Below are 20995 nucleotides of genomic sequence, written 5' to 3' on the forward strand. Positions count from 1 at the left end.
TGTGCCATTGGCAAGGCCTTGCAGTGGGCAGGAAAGAAAATTGCAGGCAGTGCACCAGTGATTTTTCAAAATACTTCCTCAGTGGGTGAATTAGATATATTTCTGATTTTTAAAAATGGGTTAAAGGGATATGGGGGCAGACATGGAGATGGATTTGAGACCAGGCTCAAAGGGCTGCATTTACCTACTTCTGTTCCTAATTCCCATGTCCCAATGTATGTAACCTCTGTCCAAGTCCTGCCAATGGCACAGGGTCTCAGAAAATGTTGTCAATAAAATCAATCCCAAGACTGCTAATCTGTATAAGTTATTTGAAGATATCCTTGCCTTCAGTCAAGAGATTGGGGCAGACTTCTCTATTTCCATTAATAGAACTTGAGTCCACCCCAACCTTATATCCTGTCCCCAAAAAATTCCCCATGCTGCAAGTGAAGCAAATCTTAGAGTTGATGGGTGCTCGGCAGCCCGTGGAAATAACTCCCTACTTTATTTCCCAGCTTCTGTCTGCTCATGCTTACAGGTATGGAGCAGAGGGAATTTGGACACAAGGTTCTGATTCTTATTTGCTGGATTATCCAAACAATTATGTCCAGAGGGAAAATAACACACTTAAGCAATGGTGTTTTTTAATATAGCTCAAAATGGCAAAATGGTTGGCACTGGGATGGAAATTAAGAAATCAAGTAATGATGACTTACATTTCAAATTGTTATCAGTGGAATAGCTGGAAGATAGTTGTGATTGAGTCGTAACCATTGTGTTTTATAATGATATAAAGACACCAATCACTCAAAGATTTGTGTAAGCATATTTATTGAGGCTAGACACAAGGGAACATACGAAAATATCCAAACTGTGCCAAGCTCTGTTCACAAACAAAAATGGAACTGAGGTGGGAATTTTCCCATCTTGCTGCTACAGGGGGTTGTCCCCTTTCGAAGAAGTGTAACGAATTACATGTTCATGTTCAGCTCTCTACTGATGAATCTATAGGCAGAATTTTATGGCCTCGTTACAACAGAGATGAGGCTGTAAAATGGGGCAAGCTGTTCAAAAGTCCATTGACTTTGGTGGGACTGAAAAATGCTACCAGTGGGAAGTGCAGTAAGTTCCCTCCTATGACTCTGTAAGACAGAGAGGTGATCTACTTGTACGCCCAGACCTTGTGGTGGTAACCTTAGTCTGGGGGTTGCTTTAATTGGTCACAGTGATCTGTGAGGTTGTCATTCTTGGATGACATGTCTGTTTACATTGGGAATCTTGCCCCAAGATGCAACGGAACTCTATGCTGGTGTGGAGCTGCAAGGAATTTGTCCTAGTTTATGCCTCACAACTGTGCCCTTATGAAATAGCTTCATAGGCTGTTGATTCCAAACAAATCTTTGTCACCTTGACTGGTTGTCACATAACTTCTATGAAATCCTGGATATGAACTTGTTGTCCCAACTGTAAACTTGACAGCCATGTGTATTATCTACAAAACGCACTGCAGGAGCTCACCAATGTTCCTTAGGCAGTACCTTCCAAATCCACAACCACTACCATCCTGAAGGGCAAGAGCAGCAGATACTTGGAAACATCACCACCTGGAAATCCCCATCCAAATCGCTCACCATCCTGACTTGGAAATATATCGCCGTTCCTTCACTGTCACTGGATCCAAATCCTGGAACTCCTTCCCTAGCAGAACTGTGGCTGTATCTACACCCCAGGAACTGCAGCAGTTCAAGAAGGCAACTCACCACCACCTCCTCAAGAGCAACTAGGATTGGCAATAAGTGCTGGCCTAACCACCAATGCCCGCATCCTATAAAGAAAATGAATTAAAAGAAAAAAGCCTATAATCCCATTTTTATCAAGTAGGTTGGTCATCTTCTCTTATAGTTTTATCAATTGCTGTCTAGTTTCTGAGAGAGTACAATGTGCAAGAGTAGTTAAATTTACATGCATTGGTCTGCTGAATATGATGTGGAGATGCTGCTGTTAGACTGGAGTGGGCACAGTAAGAAGTCTCACAACACCAGGTTAAAGTCCAACAGATTTACATGGTATCACAAGTTTGCGGAGCACTGCTCCTTCATCAGGTGAGTGGCCACAACATCTGTGGAAAGAGAATAGAGCTAACGTTTCGGGTCTGGATGACCATTCGCCAGAGCTGAAGGCAATAGAAAATAGGACAAGATTTATACTGTTGGGGTAAGGGTGTTATAATTGACAACAAGGCAAAGGGAATGTAAATGGTAGCGATTATGGTTAAAAAGAGGGCTGATAGCAGCCATTAAAAGATCAGAATGTGTAAATGGTGGAACAAGGTAAGAAGAGTTTCAAATGACAACTTGAGACATATAAGGGGAGACCATAGAGGGAAAACAAGATGGAAAGCAAGATTTTTAAAGGGTAGAAAAATGAAACAAATAAGATTTAAAAATAAATAAATAAAATGAAATGGAAATGGGGTGAAGGTAGAGAACTGAGCTTATGTTCTGAAGTTGTTGAACTCAATGTTCAGTCCAGAAGGCTGTAAAGCACCTCATCAGAAGATGAGGTGCTGTTTCTCCAGTTTGCTTTGGACTTCACTAGAACATTGCAACAGGCCAAGGACAGACATGTGGACAGGACAGCAGAGTAGTGTGTTGAAATAGCAAGCGACACGAGGTCTGTGTCCTGTTTGTGGATGGACTGAAGGTATTCTGCAAAGTGGTCACCCAGTCTGGGTTTGGTCTCTCTGATCAAGAGTATGGGAGCAGCGAAGGACAAGGGGAATCCTATCCTGGTTCTGGGAGGAAGGGATAGAGTGAGAGCAGTGGTCTTGGAGATGGATCGGACACAGTGGAGAGCCCTGTCAACCACAGTGAGTAGGAAACCACGATTAAGGAAGAAAGAAGACATATCAGCAGTGCCATTTTAGAAAGTGGCATCATCGGAACAGATGTGGCAGAGGCAAAGCAACTGAGAGAATGGGATGGAGATGTTAAAGGACATGGGATGTGAAGACCTGTAGTCAAGATAGTTGTGAGAGGTGGTGGGCTTGTAGTAGATAGAATCATAGAATCCTACAGTGCAGAAGGAGGCCATTTGGCCCATTGAGTCTGCATCAACCACAATTCTACCCAGGCCCTATCCCCATGCGTTTACCCTAGCTGGTCCCGCTGACCCCAAGGGGCAATTTAGCATGGATAATCCACCTAACCTGCACATTTTGTACTGTGGGAGGAAACCGGAGCACCCGCAGGAAACCCATGCAGACACAGGGAGAATGTGCAAATCTCACACAGACAGTGACCCAAGCCAGGAATCAAACCTGGGTCCATGGTGCTGTAAAGCAGCACTACTAGCCCACTGTGCTGCCCATATTAGTGGAGAGTCTATTGCCAGAAATGGAGACAGAGGTCAAGGTAAGTGTCGGAGATAGAGCATATGATAGAGGGGTGGAAAGTGTATGTGTGTGGGAGGGTTTAATGTTCTACATACCCCATAAAGAGACAGGCATAACTAATACCCATAGCCACACCTTTTGTTTGGAGGAAGTTCATGGAGAAATTGTTGAGTGAGAGAACAAGTTCAGCCAGACAGAGGAGAGTGGTGATACAATGGGCCTACCGGGACAGTCCTGTTTGTGAATTTAGGAAGGAGGTAGTAGTGAATTGTCCTTTGTTGGAAGCTGTGAATGGAAGATCTCCGGAGGTGAGCAGGTCAATGACAGTCATGGAAACAATGGCTTGATGTTCGATGGTGGGTATTTCAATGTTAGGGTGAGGTGATAGGAATAGGTTATGAGGCTGATCTTCATGTGAGGTCTAGATTATTCCATGGATTGTCACTACTGCAAGGTCACAGTATGCCAGTAAACCTACTGTTTCTGGGCCTTTAGTCTCCATAGTGTAGAACATCTTTGACAACCAGGAAGATTTAATATAATTGTGCTCCAGGATTATGGACCCTGCACACAGACTTAGTGAACTGTTGTCCACTGAAAGATGCACAGTTTCATTCTGGCCTTCCATGCCTGTGGCTACAGGTCTTTTAGAATTTGCAGAGGTAGAATGTTAGCATTTGCCATAATATCAATGTTAGCCAATATTGAATTGTTGCCAACTTTCTTAGGACAGGTAATTTCAACCTTGACAAACATTTTGGACAGTGAGATAACTTGTAAACTTTCCACAGGATTGATGGTTTAGTACATGTGTTCACTACTCTTTGTCTTATTCTGCACATCAGCATGCCTTGGTTTGTTCGACACCTCATGTACAGGTGTCTAACAGGATGGTCAATTTTCTTGCTTGAAGGTACCCATTGTGTACGGTCTGTGTGGATCAGTGCATAGCTCTTTGTAGCTCCATGAGCCTTTGCTCTCATGCACTGCTGCTGCCAGTGGCCCTTTCTGCCACATGCAGAATTGTTAGAAACTTAGGCATTTCCTTGGTGCAGACAGAAAGCCACACCTTCCACATGTTTTCCTAGCTTTGTGAGTTCCAGCAGGTGCATCAAAAATTGGGGTTAAACTTAAGACCTGTAAGCATCATCGACCTGCAAGGACCACTTTGTATTTCTGTCCATCCTTGAGCAATTCGATGCAATACATTCTGAACTTACCTAGTAGATCTTTCTGGAATGTTTCCATGGGAGTGGTCATGATCAGCAACTCAACAATTCTGTCTGCTAGCTCTAGCTCTGCATTTCAAAAATCACAATAGGTAACCTTTTCTCTGCATTTGCTGAAGGAGTAGTCTATAGATTCTATAGACTGTTGTCAAAATGACATGAAATTTTGAAGCCTAGCTTGATTCTGAACTGATATTCCAGGTCTTAAGTTTAACCTCAATTTTTGATGCACCTACTGGAACTCACAAAGCTAGGAAAACATGTGGAAGGTGTGGCTTTCTGTCTGCACCAAGGAAATGTCCAAGTTTCTACCAATTCTGCATGTGGCAGAAAGGGCCACTGGCAGCTGCAGATTCTTTCACTCTTCTGCTGATTTCCTGATGTGTTTGGCCTGTGTAGACCTTAATTCCCAATTGCTAAGTAGATATTATGGTTTGCCTGTCTGGTTCAGACACACATGAATCAAGAAATCACAGCTCTGTACACTGTTTAAACATTTTGAATTTGATTGTAGGTCGGCTACATCTCAATTCAAACTGGGGGTTTTGTGGACATTTTGACAATATCCCTTTGACCTTCTTCCTTGTTTTATTCAGTTTAGTGTTCCACAACTCCCAGAGGCACCTGTTATAATCAAAATGTTTTCTTGATAGATTTGTTTGTTCTTTTTTGTTTGACTCTTCCTCGCTCACTATCAATGTAGCCCATACCCTGGTCACTGACCTTCCCTTTCTGAGCTAACCCAGTGCTGGTCCTCTCGATGGTTGTCCCACTCACTGAACTAACAGGCTGTGCATTGTAAATGTAATCTCTCCACGGTTTATCCATCTTCTTACCAGCTCTTTGTTTAAGCATTGCCTTTGGCTTTGGTCTTCAAAGCTTTTCTGCGCAGTAATCATGCTGTGTTCTCACCATTCTCTGACCCTTCAACTTCATCGACGTAATGTATCATGTATTGTAGCACAATGTAATGCTGTTGACCATGTTGTAACTTTACTTAATCTTGCTGCCAGGCTGTTTGGCCACTGCTGAACACTATGTCATGTTTGTATAACAATATGAAAGCACCAACCACTTATAAGGGATTGGGTAAAAACATTGCGTGTTTATTTATTTAGATCAGGCACAGGACAACACATATATATGGATAGAAACATTGATGACATCAGAACTATGCTGAGTTCTGTTCACAGGCAAACATAAAACTAAGACTGGATGACATGACACACTTTCCTTCTAATGATGTCATGCTGCTATCGCCTAAATGCATATTACAACAATAACAACCAAAGAGCTCAATCTTTGCTCTGCCCAATATTAGTTCATCTCAGACAGGTGGTGATAGATTGTATCATGTTGTTAGATTATTTGGGGTAAATTGCTCAAGTTTTCTGCTCCTGATCAATATTTGGTGCCCCTGGAGTTGACCTGGCAGACATCGTGCAGAGTTCTGATACAGCAGGGCAGATTACAAGGAGGAAAGAATTTGTATTTTTATGGGACCATTTACATCCTCAGAATATCTGCTTCACAGATGAAGAAGAATATTTAACATGCAGCAGTTGCTCATACTACTATAAAATCTAAAATGCATACAGCAAGGTCCCACAATAAACGACCAGTCCATCTCTTTTTGATGGTATTGGTTAAAAGAGAAATGTTAACAAAAATACAGGTTAACTCCCGTGCTCTCTTTGAATCTTTAACATGTACCAAGGTAGACACATTTGAGCTTTGGTTCACTGTCTGTTTTGAATGATGCCAACTTCATCAATATAGTACTACCCTTATAGCACTCCTTCCACCCATCCAGACCTCTCCTCGGCTTAAGTGGAACTATTTGCCCATGCTACAGTTGAGACCCATAAATGGCCAGTTATTGACCACTTAAGGGCTGTTTTCCACTTAGCCTCAAGTTTGAGGCTGTTGGATAGAGTTCAGAGGCAGAGAAGAAAACTCAAAAAGTGAACTTGCTTAAGGCATCAGACAGGAAGGTGGGGGTGGTGGTGGTGCAGCACCATTCCTCCTAGAATGGTGTCAAACTCACTGCACTTATCAGCTAAGTGAGAATAACATCACACTCCTGAATTTTGTTCCGAGCGTCTCCAGTAAGGGCAGCATATGTTGCTCATTTTTAATTAGCCGAGAATTGAGTGGTTTGCTAGGCCATTCAGAGAGCAGTTAAGAATCAACCACATTGCTGTGGATATGGAGTCACATGTAGGCCAGACCAGCTAAGAGTGTTAGATTTCCTTCCCAAAGGACCTTAATGAGCCAAATGGGTTTTTAACAACAATTGGTGAGAGTTTCATGGTCATCAGTACTGAGACTAGTCTTCAGATCCAAATTTATTAAATTAATTTCAATCGTGGCCCTGTGGCCAACTGCAAGTCTCCTAGCCTGAGCTGGACCAATCGACCTCTACACTGCCCTTCCCGCCAGCCAGATTGATTGAGCCTCTTGCCCTGCAACTGAACACTATGCAGAATAGCAGTGGTGCACCTCCCCTGCCCCCACCAATTGCTGTGCAGAGTGCACAGCGATCCCCCTGCCCCTCAGGCACCGCCTGCTTGGCACTGTCCAATGTCCAGTGGGCAGTGCCAGTGTGCCAGGGTGGCACTGCCCAAGGGGCAGCACCCCCTTGACCCGACCTCCAGGGAGTAGGGGTGGTGGGCCTCAATGGTCTCTGGTCATCACACCTAGTCCCTGTTGCTGGAGACCAGCTGTGATTCTCACAGGATTATACACCCCCCGGTGAGGCCACACAGACAAGTGAGCCTGGACAATTGAGTCTGATGTGGCTAATTTCATTGAAATGATATGTAAATGACATTTAAATAATTTATTCAGCCTCTCCTGGAAATGGCTGCGAGAGGTGAGAAATCGGGTGCAAACCTGCTATCATGGCTTCTCGCAATCTTACTGACTTGCTCGCCTATTGGCCAGTGGGGAGGTAACGGTAAGATCGCCCCCTTTGTGTTTGTCTTCACTTTTGAAAAGATGAATAACATTCCAAAAATAATGGCGAATCAGGAGATAAAAGGGAGGAAGGAACTTAAAATAATTACAAACACTGCACTTTCATAAATAAACTTGCACTATTGATCTAGTACATACAAAAAGGGTTGTATGTACTTGATCAATATGTAAGTTGTAAGTAATATTGTCTCCGCAAAGGTGGAGGAATCCTTCACATGAGCATGGAAAACTCACCAAGAACGGTTCAGGATGAAGGACCATAAGAATAGGACAAATCCTATCACATATTTGGTGCAGATCCAATGATTACAAATTTGGAACTGTTATTAAAAATGTTGTGCACTTTATTAACGTAATGTAGGGTAGACCTACCAAGCATCAAGCCTGTTGACCCCAGAAGCAGGTCAGAGGCAGCCACAGGGACTGGTGAGTAGTGAGTGGGCTGCTTCAGGTCTCAGGGATTTTATCCCAGTTGTTTTGTGAAATATTTGGCCCTCTAGTCCTCACACTGCCTTATGTCCCTATTCACTCTCCAGGCCCCATCCATGCCAATTTGGCGATATGGTACATGGATTCTGTGCACAGTATATACTGGGCAAATGGGAGTGGAAGGACTGTGAGTTGGCAAGGAGGATATTGGGGAGCATTTGGAGTAGAGACATGGGTTGGCGTGGAAGGTATGTGGTATTTTTGGGATGGGTGGGGTGAGTTGGCATTGAGGGGTTGAGGGGGAGCATGGTTAAGAGTCTTTGATGTTATCTCTCAAAAAATTCCTACATCCAAGATTCACAACACCTCAGAAAGGGCCTTGAATCTTGACTCATTGAGAAGTTGGCCCAACTCAAGAAAAATTAGGGGTCTGAGAGATGCTGAGCCCTGTAATGGCATCTGCCAGGTTAGGGATGAAAGGTACGGTTCACTGCATGCCCCCTTTGCCTTCATCAGTGAAAACTGGGATGTCAGGAATGATGGTGGAAATCCCTGAATCATCTCCCATCCGCCATTACCCCATAACAATCCAGTCCATTATTACAACATAGCGGGCAAGGGACAGTTACTATCCTCCATCCAACATTGAGTAACATCACTGAAGATCCACTGGACTTTTAATAAATGTTGTGATTTCATTCTTAGTAACAGGAAGACTTATAATCTGTCAGAAGGAGTTTTTATTGAACAAGTACATCCCTGGATTAAATTTCTTTTTATGCCAATGTGTACTATTTATTTTCCTTCAAATCAAAATTTAATTAGAATTTCTGTAGTGGCAATGGCTGTCTTGAATTATTTTCAGAAAAATTATGATATTTTGATGCATTTCAAGGATTAGCAACGAAAGATATTACCACTTCAAAAAGACATCAGGTAAAATCAGACCACTGACTTTGCCATATTAAGTCTCTACTGCATCATAACCCTTTCCAAAAGATGACAGGAATAAGGTGTTAAAAAAATAAGTAGAGTCAACAAGGTCACTCATAAGTAACGCCTTTGGATTAAAAGAAATCTATTTTCCATTCTGACCCTGAAACCTCTTCAATTAATTATAAAAATCTATTTACACAGTAACCTGGTTAAAATCAATCAGATTGTTGAAGTGTTTCCATGAATCTTCCTAAGGTTTACACTGCAGCAGCAGCAGCAGTTGTCTGTATATATCTGAATATATCGGTACTTAGAGCAGGTTTGAATGTGTTAGCTGAGTTCCATAAAAGTTTACTTTTTGGATTTTGTTCCATGATTAACATTTAGTATGGGAACATGTAGGTAACAACTTTAGAGCAATTTTACCTGTCTGATCTCTACGAAGCACTTTGACACAATACATCATTTAATGCTTCATTGTGCCCCTCACCATAAGAGTGACTATTCCAGCTTGGTACTGAAGTGGCAAAACTGAAGTACAGCAAATTTTACACTGGACCAACTTTGCCAACTTTGGCAAGGTCAACCTAATTAATTATATATAGTCAATTCCCAAAAGAACTATTTTTAAATAAATGGCTGATGCCATTTAAAAGGACTCCTAAATTCTGGATGGACAAAGCTCGAAAGGGTTGATCAAGGACATGAGCGCTGCCTTTATGATATTCCTTTGGAACCTTCCTTCTGGAAGAAATAGAAGGATCCCATAATGCTTTGTCCCCAATAGCTCCACTGGCCTGATGGGTATGAGGTGATAAACAGAGCTAAATTACAAAGGAGCTGAGAAAATCATCTATAGAAAGGTGTTATATCAGGAGAATAGACAGATTATATACACCACAAAATGTTTTGTTTCACCTTGCTAAACCTTGGCAGTTAAAGATTCGTAACATATCACATTCTAGGCTTCACATTCCATACTACAATAGAAACATGTGACTCCTGCCACTTCAACAGAAACTGCTGTCACAATACCATCTGAAAAGATGAGCCAACAATACAAGCTACCAATAAGATATTTATTTACTGGCATACAAATTGGGGTGCAAGGTAGGCACTTGGCTCTCATTTCATGTGCTTTTCAAACTTCCAACACCACCACACAACTTTACTGTTTGTCCCATGAGGCAATATATAAAAGAAAGGAGCAAACGCAAATTAAGAGAGGACTCCTAATTTTGGGGCTGTTAAATTAATATGAACAGGCTAACTTGCCAACTTCAAGTGTAAGAACAGGCCAGGAGTAAGGGATGATGATGTTAGAGACCTCCTTAAAGCTCAGGACTTCTTCCAACTCATTGACTTACTCTTTGCATGGTCAAGCATTTAGCTGCATGCATTCTTCCAGCATGTTAGCCTCTGACCTATGTTATTAGTTAATAATAGGGTGGGGGGTCTTTGCATTCAGAATTTCAAAATATGGTTCTCTTTGTCAAATAAGTAACACCAGGACATAGAATGTAATATGAACAAGCTCTCCTCACTTGTACTGAATGAAATTTGATTCCATTTTATTTCATTCAGATGAGATGATAAACCAAGATCCTATTTGCTCTCTCAGTGGACGTAAAAGATCCCAAGGCACTATTTCAAAGAAACGCAGGTGTTCTGGTCAATATTTATTCCTCATTCAACATCACAAAGAGCAGATTATCTAGTCATCATCACATCACTGTTTATGGAAGCTTGCTGTGTGTGCAGATTTGCTGTCTGCATTAGAACAATGATTTGATTTGATTTATTTTTGTCACAGGTATTAGTATACAATGAAAAGTATCATTTCTTGCTCATTATACAATCAAAGCATACCATTCATACAGAAGGAAACGAGAGAGCACAGAATGTAGTGTCATAGTCATTGTAAGGGTGTAGAGAAAGATAATGAAGTTTTAGAAACCTAGAATGAGAGTAACGGATAGATTTAGAAGGTATGCTAGGCACAGCTTGCAAGAAATCACCTTGCTCCGGAGGCATCTTAGAGAAGTGAACAAAATACTTCCAAAGCTCTTCATTGACAGTACAGTATTTTGGGATGTCCTGAGGTCATGAAAAGCATAATGTAAATGCAAGGCTTTTTAAAACTATGTCCAGAGAAATAAGGTATTAGTGAATGAAAGGACTAGCATTTCAGTTGTCTGGAAAGATCGAGCAGCTTCCTACAATATAACCAAAATCTCTGATAACTGCCAGGACTACATTGTAACTTTATTCAATTGGTCTTTGTGATTGTTTCAATGGCTTTGTGACAGAAGGCAAGAGGGTAATTTTAATTTCCCTGAAGTTATCCCTTCTGCCTGGCTTCTCCATTGAATAGTTCAATGCAGGAATATCTCAAGATTAAAACATCATGATTGCTGCATGGGAAGCTGGGATTTGCCTCAATGATCCTGCACTGCTGGTCACAAACCAGCTGAATTTCCATGAAGTGGAAATGCTTGTGGTTTATGTCAGGTCCCATGTAATAGTTTGGAATGAGTCTGAGGAAAATTCAAGGCTGTGGAAATGCCTTTCCAAAACAAGATGGTCTGAGCATTAGTTTGGAGCAGACGTCACAATTCTGTTCCAGCCACCCTGGTGAAGTGTAATTTGACAAGCAGTTTTCCCTGGCTATTCCTAGGTATGTGCATCTGCATTCACACACACAGCTGTGTGAATAGGACAAGTGGGAAAAGGTGTCTCCCAGGAGTCTACCTTTTCTGCCTTCTCCAAATAACACAAAAAGGGAATTGTGCCCATTACAATTCCCACTATTCAAAAATCTGCTTGTGAAAATGATAAATTCTGCTGGCAAGAATTAGGACAAAAGCCTAGAAAAATATACAAAATACCAACTGTACTGAACATTCCACTGTCACAAACCCAAAGTTCAAGTCGACATTTATATACGCTCCAAGAAAGCTCCTTCCTCCTTAGATAGCAAATTCCACAGGACAAAGTGATTTTGAACTGGATTGCCTGTTTTACACCAATGATCTGAGGGCAGAGTACAACATTGTTGGTAAATTGTGCTTGTATGAATAACATTGGCCGGGATTATCTGACCTCATTAACCTGCCACTGCTGCCAGTGAGAACAGAGAATTTGGTGCTCAGCCAAATCTCCATTCACTGCAGTAGAACTGGAAAATCGCAGCCACAGGTGAGGTCAGAGAATTCTTTAAAATGAAGCTTCACCCATTTTTAGTGAGATCACCATTGCCTGACCTAAAACATTGATCTGAAGATGTATGAAACACAGTGGGTGGAATTTTCCTGCCCTGCCCGCCATGGGAATTGTAGTGGGTGACACACAGACCAGGCAAAGTCCATTGGCCTCCAGCAGGATTTTCCTGTCTTGGGGCAAGAACAGCTGGAAAATCCAATGTGTGAAAATCTGTCAATAATGATTTCTGTCTGGATTTCCAGCCTTTGATTGTTGATTCTCCACCAGTGCCAACACCTATGTAGAATGGAAAATTACCCTATTATAAACCTGTTTAAAATGCCATGAGGTATTCCATGTTTCATGATCAAATTTTATCATGTTATCCTCTAGGTAGATTTGATTTGATTTATTATTGTCGTATGTATTAACATACAGTGAAAAGTATTGTTTCTTGCACTATACAGACAAAGCATACCGTTTATAGAGAAGGAAATGAGACAGAGCACAGAATGTAGTGTTACAGTCATAGCTAGGGTGTAGAAAAATACCAACTTGTTGCGAGGTAGGTCCATTCAAAAGTCTGACAGCAGCAGAGAAGAAATTGTTCCCAAGTCAGTTGGTAAGTGACCTTAGACTTTTGTATATTTTTCCTGATGGAAGAAGGTAGAAGAAAAAATGTCCAGGATGCGTGGGGCCCTTAATTATGCTGGTTGCTTTGCTGAGGCAGCAGGAAATATAGACAGTCAATGGATGGGAGGCTGGTTTAACTGGAGTGTAACTGTTCAAGTGAAGTATGTCCATGATGTGGCTGACTTATAAATTACCAACACAGAACTTTTTAACAGTGAAGAAGGTCTTGGTGTAATATTAAATATTGCTGTTACTAAGATATTACAGCAGAGAACATGCACCTATTTGCTAGAGTTTTGTCCATTTCAATGAGTCAGATTCTTAGATTTCCCAGATGTAGTGTTTTTTATAAAGTATGTGGCTCATGTCTGTGATGCCCATTTTATCAGCAGATGTATAACAGTATGAGTTATTCTAAGTACACTGCTATGCTAAACCTCTATTTTCAGCTCCCCCGCATCTGCCTACAGGGTTCCAATTTGAACAGAACAAAAATGTAAAGCAGCATGATGTTAGTTAGCAGGGTGTTGTTCAATGGATGCCATACCCTGTGCCTCACACAGACCTTTAGCTTCACCTTGTTAGAAAAACTGGAATGATGTGAATTGGTTAAGGAGGACAATGGGCCAGTTTTCACTCCACTCTCCACCCTCATTAGTACCAGGTACTGTTCTGGCACAATTCCCTTGATGGTCACCCCCAATCAGTGCAGTGCCCAGTTCTGGTTGACTTCCCACAGAATCAGCACAGGCCATCACACATTCACGTAGATCTTTGCCTTCCTGTCATCAACAGTGCAAAGAAGATGTGATGGAACTTCCATATTGAGGATTGTTTGAAATACAGCAAGATCTTGGACCACATCTTTGTAACTATATCTATTCATACTATACCTATTTGTAATATAACTATGGGAAGATTCATGTAAGTGTTTTGGTGGTGCCATTCATAAAGTTATTTGCACAACCATCCTTTGAGCTATCGACCCATCAACACCCTATACCTTGATGCAGAAAGTGCAGCACTCCGAAAGGAATATGAATCATGGGAGGAAATGACAGCAGGGCTCATTAATTTAAGTCAGAAGTTCTGGACCCTATCTCACCACCTTAGAGTAACTCACAAATCACCTACATTAAATTGTTCATCAGTCACCCAAACACAGTCATTTGTACCATGTTAGAAAGACAGTGACGCTAAAGAAAATAAGCTATATCACATGAAGCAAACTGAAGTCACGTGTAGAACACGACAGTCCTAATCCTGTATGGATTACAGAATTGGAGAAAGTATTATAGGGCCTGGAGTGCAGCAAGGCAATGGGATATATACTCAGGACCAGATTCTTAACAAAGACTTTACAAAGTTGATGGACTATTTCAGTTTGTAGCTTCTCATATTAAATCCCTCACATGAAATCCAGTGTACTCCACCTCTACAATGCCATACCAAAAAAGAATAGCCTATCTGTATGGAAGGCCAGAGACTAAAGTATGATCCCAACCCAAAATAGTTGGGAATGATTTTGATTAGGACTCTGTCCATCCGGGAAAACTTGAAAGGAATAGCAGCAAAGGTCAAAGCAGTATTTATCTATTAAACAAATTTGCTGGATCAACATGAGGTGCTGCTGCCACAGCACTCCAGACCTCAGCATTTGCCCTATCAAATTCTGCAGCTGAGTACTGTGCATCTCTCTGACAAAGGTTATCACTCACACATATCTTGTTGACATTCAGTTGAATGCAACAATGCACATCATAACTGGTAGTCTCCATTCAACACTCCTGGCTTCCTGTCGTTACAAACATCACTGCCTCAAGCATCCACCAACTGACAAAAATCCACAAGCTGGTTGAAACCATCTGGGCTGCATCTCACTTACCACCTGATGAGAACCTGTTCAACCCACCTTCCATCTCAGCACCCCATGTGGAGCACCTGTTCTGAGCAAGATCTACCAGCAGACATCTTCTGGATCAAGGAATGGGAAACACAGGAAGTCACGAACAAGCATCTTGTGATAAAACCCATCTGTCAAATAGAAGGCTTTGAAATGCCACTGTGACATTGGTCATTGCTAAATAGGTTCAGGACAGGTCAGCTGCAGTGGCCCTGTGCAGCCAACCTCCACCACTGGGGTTTCAGTTCAAACTCTTTACACACTTGTGGAGAAATGTAACGAATGTTGCACATTACCAAGGAGTGTCCCCTCTACAGGCAAAGCAGTGGACTAATCACCTTGAACTCAGTAAATGAGGAGGCTATCACTTGACTTCAGGGATTTGCATTTGCTAAATAATAAAAGAAGAAGTGTTGACTCATTATTTCCTTAAATAAAAATGAGTAACTTATTTGTTTTGTAAGAAGAAATAATACTGAAGAGAAAATATGAATCCACAGTTACGTGAATATGAATTACATTGAATGAGTGGGGAACTAGGACTTGAACCTACTACCAATCTGCAGGGCATTAAAAGTGCTTTAATTATCATCAGGGAATTTAGACCTGTACTCACTATGATCAGGGAACTTGGACCAGCCATCAGGAAAGATTTAAACACAGTATGCCTAAATGGAAGTCAGACTGAAATAAACTTAATTACGAATGACAGAAAATTGCAGTGATGAGAGAGATGATTATTCAGCCATGAAAATACCTAAAGCAGGTAATTGCTGTACCTTACTTACTTAAATGGTTTTTCCCCTGTATGTGTTCGAATGTGATTGTTCAAAGTTGTAGCTCCAGCAAAGGCACGTCCACAGTACCCACATTTAAAAGGTCTGTCACTGGAATGGGTTACAACGTGATTCCTCAATTCTGAAGGCTGGGAGAATGACTGAGAGCAGTGTCCACATTGGTAGGGCCTAGAAAACAACCAAATATACTCTCTATCATTTATTAAATTAAATAAAACAGTTTTTTTACACCACTAAGTTTTATTTATAAAACTTTCAGTGTTATTTAGTAATGAATTCCCCCCCATATTTTAAGATACTGCTCATTTGCTGGTCTTTGTATTAATTATAATCTGTGTTTCCTAACTGGACAACCCTCTAAAATTACATAAAACTGCCATAGAATAAAAATTAAACTGTGACATTCCACTGTCTTGTACAATTAACCAATTGCTGATACCATGAGTTGTCAAATCATGATTAAATCACAGATAAGATACAGACAGCATTATACTCCCACTAAGATTAACTGGAGATATTTTAAAAGAGTAAGGTTCTGCAAGTTACATAATTGTGCAAACATTGAGCATAGTTTGTTGTAAGATGCAGCTTCAAATCTCTTCTGTTAAAATTTCCAGTCTCAACTTCTTTTGAGAAATAGAAATTGGCCCTCTCCTCACAAAATATCTTACATCTATACAAATCTGAGAGAATCCTCACTCAGATTTTACATCTAGCTCTCCCTCCCTGGCCCACAGTATTAAACAGAAACTAGGGATGAGGTCACCTGGCATCCCTCTCATTTTAATTTTGCTCCTTCTAAAAAAAACCTCACCACCACCACTCTCAACTCCACTGTGGTCAGACTCATATCCAATGCTGTGTAACTAAATATTGGAAAGAAAGAAGCCATTGGTCAAAGTTTTCTGCTCCCACCCTCCCATGTGGCATATTTTCTGGTGGTGGAGGCAGCCCGTCATTCTATGCTTTTCAAGTACTCTCCTGATTAGCCTTCTACTTTCTCCCCTCTGTAAACTTGAGGTCATCCAAAGTTGCCAATGACCTAACTCTCTCTAGGTCCCATCATCCCTGTGCTCGCTGCACTGGCACTAAGATGATCAACGCCTAAGTTTTAAAATTCTCATCTCACTTTTAAATCCCTCCATGCCTCACTCCATCCTATCTCTATAATCACCTCCATTCTCTGAGATGTATGTACTCCTCTAACTCTGGCTCTTGAGCATTCCTGATTTTAATTGCCCCACTATTGATGCCAATTGCCCAAGCTCTGAAGTGCCTTAGGCAGTTTACCATGTTAGACACCCAATATAAATACAAGTTTTTGCTGTTGTTGGTCTAGTGAATTTTTATGTTTTCATAAAAAAGGCTATTGAAAGGGTACAGAGGAGATTTACAAGGATGTTGCCTGGACTGGGAGGCATGCCTTATGAAGTTAGGTTGAGGGAACTGGGTCTCTTTTCCCTGGAGAGACGTAGGTTGAGAGGCGACCTGATAGAGGTTTATAAGATGTTGAGAGGAATAGATAGGGTGGATTCTCAGAGGCTATTTCCCCGGGTTGAAATGCTACGAGAGGACACAGGTTTAAGGTGCGGGGAGGAAAGTACAGAAGTGATGTTAGGGGTAAGTTTTTCACTCAGAGGGTGGTGAGTGAATGGAATCGGCTGCCGTCAGTGGTGGTGGAGGCGAACTCGCTGGGGTCTTTTAAAAGACTTCTGGATGAGTATATGGGGTTTTATGGGATTGGGGGTTATAGATAGGTGTTGATGTGATCGGCGCAACTCGTGGGCCGAAGGACCTGTTTGTGCTGTAGTGTTCTATGTTCTATGTTCTATATTAACACTGGAGGGAAAGCCCACCCTTACAGCATTTCAAACCTTTCATTTTGCAAAATGTACAGCCAAAAGTTAAAATATACATATATAAACCTCACCTCTGCTTTAGGCATATTTCAGCAAGGAGGTATTGATACCACCCTAAGTTAAATTCGCGATGCAAGTGCAATGTTATGATTAACTGTGGGATGTATTATGATTATTTTTTTATTTATTGCATTCTATTGGATTGGCATTGTATATTACAGTGTGCCTATAAAAGTACTTAAGGTAATAAACCACTTCAAGTTGACAGAATGTCGATGTAAATAGGCAGTGTATACTTTAGAGAACAAGCTTTTGTCACTGTTCTGTAAACCTTGTGGGCCTGCAGTATACTCAGTATTTGCATTAAAACCAGGCATAATTTGGTAATGAGCTAAATTGGAGTGTTTTTCTGGGAGGTCCTAGATCTTCTGACAAGTTTCGACAAGCAATGTAATGAAATGCAGTGTAATATTCAATTGATAATTGAGTATAACCTTGTGGTTTAAAAATACAACATTTTACTGTCGTGAAGAAATCAAGGCTGCTTTTCAATATTACTGACTTTTGTTCTACACAGTATTGTTTGCTATGCTGTGGTAGATTCAGATAAGGCCAACAGATGTGACTCAGCATTGAGAACTCAGGCATCTTCACACACACACACACCTACATTTATTGATTTCGTTCCAAAGGATGTCAGGAATGTGTCTGCATAGTTGATTGCCAGTCTATTTCAATGATGGCAATATTATCCAAAATTGTTATCTATATTGTACACTGTAAATCCCCAACCACTGCAACACTTAATCATATTTTCCTGCAGTTCGTTGCCAGAGGGAAGTAGGAGTAATATCCATTATTATTATAATGGTGCCAATTTCACATCATTATCGCTATATTATATATAAAAGCACTTCAAGAATGTGGTACATAAGGGATTGGTCATAAGGGAGAAAAAAGTAAAAGAAAAAGCTCAGTTCAAAGCCATTTAACATTGATTCAATTACTGTATCAAAGAGTCTGAGGCTTTCTACTATATCATAGAAGTAGAGGAGCTTCTTTGTATATATGTAGATATTTAGAGTCTAATTCCTTTAACACTAAATAAGAATTGTGGAGATTAAACAGAATTTTCTCTTGCAGGAACTGTTCCAAGCCGCAGGCAATGTGGCCAAGGAACAAGAAGTGTTGAAATATTTTGAGAGTACTGTTTGATCATAATTGTCAATATATTTCAATGGGTGGCACAGTGGTTAGCATTGCTGCCTTGTTGCGCCAAGGACCTGGGTTAATTCCAACCTTTAGTGACTGTCTATGTTGAGTTTACACATTTTCTGGTATCCAATGATATGCGGGTTAGGTTGAATGGCCATGTCAGATTTCCCCTTAGTGTCCCAAGATATATAAGTTAGGAGGATTAGTGGGTTAAATACATGAGGTTACAGAGTAAGCCAGGCAAAGAGTTGGTGCAGACTTGGGAAAATGGCCTCTTTCTGCACTGTAGGGATTCTATGATTCAATGAATATTTACACTATACATTATATCATGTTCAATACTGAATGAATAACTGAATTTATCAGGAGAATCAGACATAAGTTCATGGGCCATAGATTTTACTTGATCTTTGGTTAGCTATAGAATTGTAATTGATAATTATGAAAAATAGCAAATCAGGTGGGAATTGAGAAAAAAGGGCAAATAAGGAAACTTAAAAAATACTTAAACATTCAATCCAGTGAGTACAAATCTAGTTCAGCTAAATCTCATCCACATTTCAAAGCCATAAAATTTGATATTGACAAACTTTCAGACCATTTTTATCCCCTGTGGAATCTAAGGTGTCCATAAACATTCATCTTCTATATATATCTTAAAAGGATTATTTCATTGAATCTGAACTAAATTATACTGGTCAGCTTTCAGCCAAACATTTAAACATATTCCTATCTTACCTTTTATTGAGAAAATAATTATTTTAACAAAATTTCTCTGGTTTCCCTCAACTCCCTGGCTCTACAGTAGCTCTAGAATAATCTGTGATTCTGACATTGGTTAGGAGGATAACAAATTCAGAATGGCTGTATGTTGAACATTTTATCAGGAAATTAGGATATTTCAGTTTAAAATTCTAAACTAAGTTTATTCAAATATGCTCATATTTAAACTGCCTCTATATAAAGGAGAAACTAAGAAACTACAGCAAATTAAGAAAACAATTTCACAGTTTGGCCAATATAACTGCACCAAAATAATTTATTTTTACAGTAAGTCATAAAAATTAAAGGTGTAATTATTTTATATTCACTGAAACAATCCCTTTATGGCAATGAATGATTGGCAGCAATATTCCTCAATGTTATTGAGCAGTTATTTCCTTCTGACAGTCCCACTGGATTGATGATTGTGTATGCATTAAAAAAAACAGTGCTAAGCAAAATTCACAATTCATTACCTACTAGCAGTTAATTAGATCGAGATAGTGCATTGCACATTAGGAATATACAAACAGGAAAAAACCATTTAGGCCCTTGAGCTTATTCCTATTTAATTAGATCATGGCTCATCTGTACCTCAGCTCCAGTTATCTGCCTTTGCTCCATATCCCTTAGTTCCCTCACATAACAAAGTCTACTGATTTCAGTCTTGTAAATTGCAGCTGCCTTAACATTTATAGCCTCTTGAAGACAGAGAGTTCAAACTTTATACTGTCACTCCAGTGGAGCATAAAAACCAAGGCTGACAGGGAACATGCTGCTGCTGGAGGTGCCGTTTTTCTGGTGAGATCTTAAAATCAGGCCCCTCCGGCATGCTCAACTGGATGCTAAGGATTGGGACATCATAGTGGTACAGTGGTTAGCACTGCTGCCTCACAGCACCAGGGACCTGGGTTCGATACCTGGCTTGGGTCACTGTCCGTTTGGAGTCTGAATGTTTTTCCTCTGTCTGTGTGGGTTTCCTCCGGGTGCTCCAGTTCCCTCCCACAGTCTGAAAGATGTGCTGGTTAGGTACATTGGCCATGCTAAATTCACCCTCAGTGTACCCGAATAGACACTGGAGCATAGCGACTAAGGGAATTTCACAGTAACTTCTTTACAGTGTTAATGTAAGCCTTACTTATGACTAATAAATAAATAATAAATAAACCATGGCACTATTTTGAAGAGGAACAGGGAAGTTATCCCTGGTGGCCTGGCAAATATTTATCCCCCAATCAACATGAGAAAAAATAGATTATCTGGTCATTATTACATTGCTGTTTGTGGGAGTTTGCTCAACAAAAACTTGCTACTGTGAATACACTACAAAAGCACTTAATTTTAAACACTCAATTGTCATGAAAAGCATTATGCAAATGCAAGCCTTTCTTTATTTCTCTGTGAGAAAAAGTGAATCCTGCTGAAATTCCTAAAATACCTCGTTCTAATTTTAGTATTATACTTCCTATTCTGGATTTCCACAAGATGAAATTGTTTATCCACATCAATCAATCAAATTCTATTATCATTTTGAAAACCATGAAGTGATTACCCCTAACCTCTTAAACTCAGCGGAGAATGTGAACCAAAATTACGCAAACTGCCATTATAAATTACTGTTTAATTCCTTTTATTTTGAAATGCCAGGGTTATACCACCTCTGAAGCCAATATATT

The 20995-nt window shown here is 40.5% G+C and overlaps 1 protein-coding gene across 1 annotated transcript in view; it reads right to left on the reverse strand.

Moving 5' to 3' along the window:
* prdm6 (PR domain containing 6) overlaps positions 1–20995 on the reverse strand; it is a 222615-nt gene that overhangs the window by 22169 nt on the left and 179451 nt on the right. Inside the window, exon 7 of the mRNA XM_080189688.1 lies at positions 15475–15651. Within this exon, the coding sequence (XP_080045814.1) occupies positions 15475–15651 (177 nt within the window). The remainder of the gene's footprint in view (positions 1–15474; positions 15652–20995) is intronic.

This window comes from Carcharhinus amblyrhynchos, chromosome 5, assembly GCF_965287045.1.
Source record: "Carcharhinus amblyrhynchos chromosome 5, sCarAmb.v2.hapA, whole genome shotgun sequence".
Lineage (NCBI taxonomy): Eukaryota > Metazoa > Chordata > Chondrichthyes > Carcharhiniformes > Carcharhinidae > Carcharhinus > Carcharhinus amblyrhynchos.